Source organism: Plasmodium cynomolgi, chromosome 8 (genome assembly GCF_000321355.1).
Source record: "Plasmodium cynomolgi strain B DNA, chromosome 8, whole genome shotgun sequence".
Taxonomy (NCBI): domain Eukaryota; phylum Apicomplexa; class Aconoidasida; order Haemosporida; family Plasmodiidae; genus Plasmodium; species Plasmodium cynomolgi.
The window spans coordinates 679,579-689,142 of NC_020401.1; the positions used below are offsets into that span (position 1 = coordinate 679,579).

At 43.6% G+C, this 9,564-nt stretch overlaps 1 protein-coding gene across 1 annotated transcript; it reads right to left on the minus strand.

Moving 5' to 3' along the window:
* Positions 1-652: 652 nt before the first annotated feature.
* Positions 653-8,620, minus strand: PCYB_082440 (transcrition adapter 2; the record flags this gene model as incomplete). Its single annotated transcript, XM_004221982.1, has 2 exons — positions 4,706-8,620; positions 653-4,672 (listed from the first exon to the last, which is right to left on the minus strand). The coding sequence occupies exons 1-2, from the start codon at positions 6,626-6,628 to the stop codon at positions 653-655; spliced, it is 5,943 nt and encodes a 1,980-aa protein (XP_004222030.1). The 5' UTR covers positions 6,629-8,620.
* Positions 8,621-9,564: the final 944 nt, after the last annotated feature.

The following is a 9,564-nucleotide window of genomic DNA, read 5'->3' on the forward strand; positions in this document are numbered from 1 at the left end:
GGCGCTATGCTCTACATAGCAGAGAAAAAAATTAAAAAATAAACAACTGCAGTATGTGCACACATACATGCGTACAGGTACATATATGTACACGCACCGGAGCAGCGAGGGAAGGGGCCCCGGCTCACCTTTACTCACAACAAAAATCACGCGAAAAGGTGTAAAATGTGCAAAATGTGCGAAGCGGCTGAAGCAGGTCACACCAAGCGGGGGGACAAATCGTTTCCCTATTCTGTCTGAACAAACATTTTATAAACAGACTATTGTCCGTCCCGCTTCCTGGAATGGTAAAAACATGAGCTTTTGCGTGCGTGCAGTGGTTGCGTCCCCTCCCCCTTGCCCACAAACACACACGCAAAGGGGGAGAGAGAAGGACATACATACGTTCAACACATGAGGTGGTGTCAAAACGGCGTATACATTCAAACCGCGAAAAATTTAATAAACAAACCTTTAACGGGCGGGTAAAACATTGTGCATGAGAAAAAAAAAAAAAGAAAAAAAAGGGCACACTCGTGGCATACCACCCTTTCGTTAATAAAACAACAGTTAATAAAACAGTTTGTATTTGTGGCGCTGCTCCTACGGTGGAACACTTAAATTGCACACATCCCTTGTGAGTTATTCCGGCGTAGAGGCTATTCACGCAACGTCACATCTTCATGGATTTCTTCGTCGACGAGGAAACCAAACTGGTGGAGCCCTTTCTCTTCTTCGACGACTTCTTTAAACTGTCGTCAGCCGTTTTGGCCTTCCTGTCACTTCTGTCGTTATCCTTTGTATCAACGCTGGAAGATGCAAGCTCCGTGATCAAGTTGTCACTCTTTGCTTTGCTACGTCTGTTCTTGTCATTCTTACTCAATATGGATAAAGAAGACGGGGGTGGGGTGCTCAGCTTTTTCCCTTTGGATAATTTTCCATCCACTTCTAAGCTGGAATCAAATGTTTCGACACAACTATTTTCATTTTCTAGATCAAAATGGCTGCTCACTCTCGACTCATTTCTACTCAAATCGTAATCACTACTTTTCTTGGATTTGCTGTTACTTCGTTTTTTGGATGTGTTTTCAAAAATTTCACTGCTAAGACTCTCATCGATCTTTGGAGCGCCTTTTTTCAACTTTCCCGACGAATGGTCTGCGTTGTTAATTATGCCACTAGTGCACATTTCCTTCTCTTCACTTATATTTACTTCCCCCGTTTTTTTCTTACTTTGGCTGTTACTTCTAATTTGTGATGAAGTTTCCTTCATTTTCTCCACCGATTTTCTCCTCGAATTATTTGAATTTCTGAATATCTCATTCGTAGAATTGCTATCCCCTATACTTGTCTTCATTGTCATTGTGCTAACTAAATCTGAGCTTTCTTCTTTACTTTCTGTTTTCTTTTTTGTGCTTTTCTTTTTACTTTTTTTTTCATTTTCATCTGCGTCTACGTCTGCGTTTGTTTCTCTATCATCTCCATCGTCATCCAGGTCACCATAGTCTTCCTCCACCTCTTTATCTTCTTCGTCGTACAGGCTGGGCGCATTCACATCGGTAGATTTTTTTTCTCCCCCGGGGATAGCCTCCCCAGGTGTTGCACCGCTGGAGGGCACTTCTTCTACCTCGCTACACTTTGCTTCATTCATTTTGTTTTCTACTTCTTTCTTGTCGTGCACAATTTCCTTGGTCCCCTTGTTTTCTTCTTCTCCCGTGGCCTGTTCAAGGCCTCCCAAATTTTGCGCGTTCTCAGTTTTTTCCCCCTCTAGGGTTGTGACTGTACTAGTACTTCCTTTCTTTTTCACGTTGGTTTTTTTCTTTTGACTAGCGGTTAAAATTTCTGAGCTCATTGGACTCACTTCCTTGGGAGGGCTACTCACCATTTCGGATTCTTTGGAAGTTATCAACTGCTGTGTCATCTTCTCGTCTCTTTCTTTCTTTACTTTTCTCTCTCTGGATTTTTTGTCCCTGATGGTAGTAGCTGTTCCATCGGGTACACTTACAGGAGTGCTACTCATTGCGCTTTTTTCTTTATCGGTGGGGTCTTCTATATTGTCGTTTTCGTCCGTTTTTCCCACTGATTGGGTGCTCGTCGGTAGATCCTTATCATTTAGTGGGTCACCGGTTGAGGTGGGTTCATTCAGAATGGTTGTGCTCTCCTCATTCACCGGCAGGATGATTCCCGCATTTTCATTGAGCATCTCAGCTTTCACCGTAGGGATGCCACTACCATTTGCAGTGGCACCGGAAGCGGCACCTGTGACGGCACTGGTGATGCCACTAGGGCTGCAAATTGCCCCACCGTTTGGTCCTCCTGCATAGTTGTTCCCCGCGTTGTTGGCTGCGCCACCAGCATTGCCGCCATTGTCATTCGGGTCATCCATCTCCACCTTATCAGATCGATTAAAACTGTTGCAGTCATAATTCGTTCTGAGTTTTCGTCTCTTATCTTCGTTCTTTCTTATGTATGAATTTTTAAGGTTGCCATTTCCGTTGCTGTTTAGGAGTTCCTCCTTCTGATTAATGTCAAAGCTGAGGAAGAAGTCGTAAAGTTGGCCCACCTTGTAACCCTTCAGCTTGAGTTCGTTGATATCCTTTAGCATATTCAAATTGCTATTGCTAATTTCCATTATTAGTAACCTCTTAATGAGAAGGAAAAATAAAATGGGGAGTTTCATATTTTTACAAAATTCAACTTCCTTCTCGTTCAGCAGATCCAGTTCGACAAAGGTATCTATGTTTAATTTTTTGCTATCTTCCATTTCTTCCTCCTCTTTTTGTTTAATTTTGCATTCCTTTTTGTTACTCTTCAGGGCTTTCGTGTCTACCTTTTCTGGCTGTTCCTGGTGCTGTTGCTGCTGTTGCTGTTGCTGTTGCTGTAGTTGCTGCTGCTGTTGTTGCTGTTGTTGTTGCTGCTGTTGCTGCTGCTGCTGTTTGACTGCTTCCTTGGCCCTCCTGTTCTTTTCAATTTCATACTCCTGCACTTGTTCGATGTTTTGCAGGCCAAGCGTTTTCCACTCCTGCAGTTTGGTCAACCTTTGACGGAGCTTCTGCTCCTCCAGCAGTAACTGAATGAAATATTCGTGGTGTTGCGGGGAGTGAAACCTGGATAGCGGCTTCAATGCAGTGTACAATTCCTTTTCCTCCTTCGTCCTTTTCTTATCCCTCTGCATTTGTGACTTGGTATCCAACAGGCCCCTCTCAATAACGGTCCTTTTTCTGTAAATTCTTTCATCCAATTTGGAGTTATAAATTTCAAGCACTTGCAGTTTTAGCTCCTTCTGTTGAGGCAAATCTGATTCTTTAAATTCCATATCAGCTAATAACAATTCCGCATCGTTATCATACTCAATATCGAAATCTCCTCTTAGTGGCCAGTACCCAATAATTTGTGTCCTGTTATTCTTCTTCGACTTGGGTTGTACATAATCCTCATTTTCGTTCATATCTTTTTCTGTCACGTGTTCAATGTCGTATGGATTTCCATCGGGTTTTATTAGTAACCTTTTATTATCGGGTAACGGTGCACAGTTCGATTTAAGGTAAAAATTATAGTAATGTTTTTCACACTCTCTATCCGTCTTGGCAATTTTCGCAACAGAATTAACCAAATCAGCTACTTGTTCCCAGTTCCCAAAACCATATTTACTTATCCCATCTAGTAGTAACAGCTCCTCTTCTGCACTCCAGTTCAACTTATACAAGGGGAAGTCATACTTTGGTATAGGTATATAATTGTGATAGTTGTAATGTTCACATTTTTCAGATTTCATTTCTTTTCCACTACTAAAGCAATTTACACATAGGTCGAAATCTACACACTCGGCACACCTTATTCTAATCGCATGTGTTATATCTTTATTACATATATCACAGTGATAATTGCTGTCGAAAATGTCTTCTTCAATCGCTCCTTCTGATGACATATTATTGCTGCTATTAACATCCAATATGTGACCCTTCAAAGAGGATCCCATTCTTTGCATATCATTTATATTCTCCATAAACTCGAAATTGGTACTTGATGGAATAATATTATCCTTAAACATGTGTGGAAATGGTTGTGCTACATTCTGCTTGAATGGCATATTAGCATGTTGTGGTGGGTTCATTCTCATGTGTTGGGGTAGATTCGCCATATTATTCATCTGCATTTGTTGCTGCGGATGGTGCAGTTGTTGCTGTTGATGTTGTGGGTAGGCCATGTTCTGCTGCATCTGTGAGAGTCCCTGCTTCTGCGCGTGCAGGTGCAGTGGTGGCACGTTTTGCTGTGCGTGGTGCAACATACTCTGCTGCTTTTGCTGCTGCAGGAACAATTGCTGAGGAGTCAACTGGCACTGCTGAAGCATGTACTGATGCTGCATGTAGGGACTGTGCATCCACTCGTAAGAAAGCTGTTGGGGACCCATGTGCTGCGGAGTTGATGATGCTCTCGGGAAAAAGGGGGGCTGCTGCTGGTACATGTGCATGGGGTTGCCATGCATGAATGGAGGCATGTTTTGCTGGTTCAGAGGAACATGCGAGAAGGACACGTGACTGGGCTGTCTGTTGATCGAGCCGGATATGCTCGTCGTGCTCATGCTTTTGGGCGTTGCGCCCATCTGCTGCTGGGCGTTCTGTTGGTGCTGCACGTTCTGTTGCATGCCCTGCTGCATGCTCGGCTGGTGCTGAAACAGTTGGGGCACCGCCTTCTGTGAGGGGGACGAAGCGAGAAGGGGCTGCACGTTCGACTGGTTGGACGAACCCGGCGACTGCATTAGCAGCTGCTGTGAAATCTGCTTGGTCGGAAGAAGGTGCGACCCCGGCAGCATGCCCTGTTGCATGCTCTGTTGCATGTTCTGTTTGTTGGTCATGTTATGACTCATGTTGAGGCCCACACTGTGGTTCATGTTGCTCATCGAATTTTGCATGCCGTGCTGTTGCTGCAGCTGCTGGTGTTGCTGGGAACTCACCGCATGGGGGTGGTTCTGCTGCGCGTTGTTGTTCCCGCTGTTACTACTGCTATTGTTGTTACTACTACTGGAGCTGCTCATATGCTGCGACGTGCTGCTATTCTTGTAGGGATATTTCAACGACATAGGATTTACATGACTCGACGGGTTGGTCATGGAGGACATGCTGGATGTGTTGGCACTCCTTTGAGAATTGCTAGAGGAATCCATCGGGTTCATTACATGCCTAGGCATCTTCTGCGAAATGGAGTTGCTCCTCCGGTCAGGTGAATTCATGGGTAACATCTGAGGCATTTTCAGGATAGAAGCATTTGACTGTTTCTGGGAACCCTGTTGAGTTGGAAATTTCGAAGGGTTATTTGGCTGCATCATATTATAGGGGTGAATATTTTGCTGATGAAATAAATGCTGTAAATGCATCTGTTGTTGAATTTGAAACTGCTGGTGTAGTTGATTGGGAATGAAATTATTTGGGGGCATACTACTGCTGCTGCTGCTCGTACTGCTATGCTGCTGTGAGTTGGTCATTTTGGTATCTCCTGCATTTTGCCCTGGGGACATGAACTGGTTGTGCTTGTGCTTCAACACTCCTCCTGCTGGCGCTGGCTGTTTCACATTTTGCATATTATCCAAGGGGTCTGCTCCACCCCCATTAGTGCTACTCATGCTATTATGCATGCCGTTTTGAGCCCCATATGATGGTAGCATGTTCGCTCCCATAAACATACTTGGGAAATTCATCATTTGATTCGGGGACACGTTGTTCATCCTTGGGTTGTTCATTCCGCCCGAGGGGGAAGCCATGCCGCTGTTCATGCCGCTGCCCATGCCGCTGCCCGTGCCGCCCTTCCCATTCTGACCATTCATGTGGGGCATATAATTCACATTCGAATTGCTCATCTCTGCAGGGACCCCTCCTCCCCCCTTGTTCATTAAGCTGTTCGATGCACTTCTAAGCATCCCAATCGCTTTGTTATTTTCTCCATTCTCAAAAAAGGGGTCGCCTTTTCCTGCTGTGTTAAGATGATTCCCACCAGCACTGTTTTCATTTTTGTAAGCATTTTCTAAATTCCCTGCATTGCTGTCAACGTAATTTCCATTCATCATGTTGTTTGCACTGTCCTTTTCGTGATTGCCATACATAAGATTCACATCGTTCATCTTCATTTCGTGCATGTTAATGGCGTTCCTTCCTTTGTCCATGTTACTACCGCCGTTTTTGTTGTCATTCGTGTTGCCCTGCTCGTCGTCCTCCGGGTCGTGGAACGCATCCCTGTTATTATTGTGATTGTTATTATTGTTGTTGTTGTTCTCCCCGTTATTGTCGCCACTTCCTCCTGCACCCCCAAGGCCGCCTCCGCTGCCTCCGGAACCTTTCATGCCACCATAGTTATTCGTGCTGCCTCCCCCGTTGGAAGTGTCACCTCGGCAATTGCCGTTTGAATATGCACCGGAATAGTTATTCCCACTGTTGTCACCTCCGCTGTTGCTAATGCAGTAGGTCGTAGAATCCTCACCCCATTTGGGGAGGTTCCTAATGACACTTTTGCCTATACTCTTGATAGGGAGTAATAATGAGCAATGCGAGGGCTCCCCAACCATGGGGGCCGATGATTTGTGTACTTCTTGATCTTCCTCACTGAGGAATAAAAATTCAATCACCATATTTTTACAAACGATCTTAAAATATAACATTTTTTTTCCACTCGGGGGAGTAACACCTGTGTTATGCGCGCTTCGGTTTGGTATCCCCAGCTTGATTACACAACGATTAGGCTTCCCCTGGGTGCGTTTATATTCGCTTCTGATCTGCACATTCGCTTTGTTGCCCTTGCTACGGTAGCCACCCTGACCTCTTCCATTATGCGCACAATACAGATGATTTACTTTTTCCTTTTGGGGTTTTCTCAATAGGGCTTCGTCTCTACATTTCGTTTTCCAATTTCTCCTTCTGTACAAACAGTAAAAATCGCAACTTTTTCTAATTCGCCTAGCTACACGTTTACTTAAAAATGGCACAAAGCTGAAGAAGTTCATTCTTCCTCGTGTTTGTCTTCTCCAAAAAGTATCCCTAAAAGGGGCAGAGGCACATGACGAACACGCTTTCGAACCCTTCGCAAAGCAACCCTTTTCATAACGCATTTCATCACACATGATTTTGTACAGATGGGGAATATGCCCCCAAAAGACGTAATCAAATTTGCGGTCAACATGGCATATCCGTTTAAACATAGCAGAGGCACGTTTCCTCATTTCCCAATTGTTAATAAAAATGGGGATAAACAAAAGATGCTCTGATTGGAAATTTATTTCGAAACAAACATCATCACAGCTGACAACGTCACGATGAGAAGAACGCTGATTCGATTTAACAGTACAACTTTTCGTTTCCTTCTTGAGCAAAATGTTTTCAATTGTTGCCCTAAAAAGGGGTTTATCCAAATGAATGCGTTGGGGGAAAATGCCTCCAAGGATTGTGTTACCCTTCTCCGATGTAGCCAAATGATAAACTATTATCATCATTTCGTATGCTGACACACTGGTTTTGTCTCCTTCATCGTTTTTCTTCACACAGGCATACACTTTTTTACACATTTGCTGCGATACAAAGTTTGTTTCATTTACCAACTCGTACAAGTCGCTAGATTTGTGAACCGACTGGAAATAATTAATGAGGGTATTTAAAAAATGACTTCTCGTTGTCTTGCCCTCCGTGGGAAGATGGTTTCTACCATGGGTCACTTCCCCCAATATGAACAACGACACAGGGTTATCACCACAGCAGAGCAAATTGTAGGTCAAATGGTATGAATGCTTCTCGACTCCTTTCGGAAAAAATGAGCTCAAAAAAATGTCCTTCATCATTTTGTGCAATGAACAGATGGAGTGCGCCAAACGGGTTGTAAATGTCGTTATATCATTTAAAACGGTATGCTCAATCGAGGAGAGTCTTCTGCTTTGTACCAGATGGTACGAAATATTTTCTACACTTTTTGTAATTTCAGAAAAAGCCTTTTCCTCACAGACATAGTTATTTATTAGCTCGTTCGGTGTAGAACGGCCTTCATTATAAAGCCCCATAGATGCCTCCCTTTCACCCTTTTCCAATCGCGCGCAACGGGGACTGTCACTTCCAATGGTATTGCTGCCTCCATTTTGGTCTTCTTTCCTGCCCTTCCTCCTTGCAATATGCCTTTTTTTCTTTATCCCTTTATTATAATATTTTTTTTTCGTTTTTTTGCTCTTCCTGTGTACCACGCATCCTTCCACCATTACATTTTTTCTCCCCTTCGGAGTGTCAATTTGTCCATCTTTTGCACGCCACCCGTATGTTTGGTAATCCCCCCCATGATTGGTGCATTCTTCATTCAGATATACCGTATGACGATTGGGAGGAAAGCCCCTTTGCGAGTTCTTCTCATCGTTCCTCTTCCTCACATGTACGTTGTTCCTACTGAGCAGTTTTGCGTGGTTATAACGCCCACCATTCAATTCTCCTTTGGTTGCCCTCTTCAGGTACTCAAGTAGCAAAATCTCAATGATTACATTTTTTACTATCTGCTGGTTGAAATTTCTTAACTGCTCCTTTTCGTATTCTACACAGGAATTGTAAACTCCGAAGCTTCCTTCGTACGTTGTTAATGTGCATGAATACGGCTCATCATATTTGTATGTATTATTCATCATATGATTAATTCAGAGAAAGGGTAATGGGGCGGGTTAAGGGGGAGATGGGTCGGCGTGGAAAGGGATACAATAAATGCCACTTACGTTACATATGGGTACAAATACGTAAATGGAAAATGAGCATGTGTTTTTTCAATTAGGTTTATCTTCGTTTGTTTTGTCCTGTTTTGCTTTGTTTCTTTCTCTCTTCTTCCCGATTAGCTCTGCCGGTTTGTGTATACTTCCCTGCTGCTATCGTCTCCGCTTTGGGAACTCAATCTGTCTGCGCCGGTTTCGTGCTGCTACGTTTTTCCGTGCAACTAGTTTTCCCCACTGTGTAGACACCGTTTGTCTCCGCTTCTTCAGTTTCGAACAATTTGGAGAAGCTAAGGACAATTTGGAACTGTTCCCCTTTTTTCCAATTTTTGCAACTTTGCACCCTTCCAACTTTGCAACGTTTCGGTTTTCCGACAAATGTGCACCCGCTACGCAACCCTTAAATGAAAAATTAAAGCAGTCACAGGGGGGAGGCGGCTGAAATCAACGCACATAAATTTTGCAATTCTTAAAATGTCCTTAGGTCATAAAAGAGTGATTAAGCATGAACATATAAAAAAAAAGGGGTTCCCTATCATCATTGTTTGGTAAGCTAGCACAAAATCGTTAAAACCGCTGCGACGGGGGGGTTAAAACACGCATGAACATTTTTCTTTCCCAGTGGCTCTTCGCATTTCCGCTTTTCCAGGGAGCCCGCCCTTGTTGCCCGTATATGTACGCAAAAGTATGTCAGTAGTATGTATGCGTATATGTATATATGTTACATACATATAATATGCGCATATGCGTACGCGCCGGGGGGCGGAAAAAGTGCGTCACTGGCAGGGTTTAATGACGCGCACAATGTACGGCATACGTACAAACATACACGCACGTATATTGCGTATATTATTTTACGTATATATTAT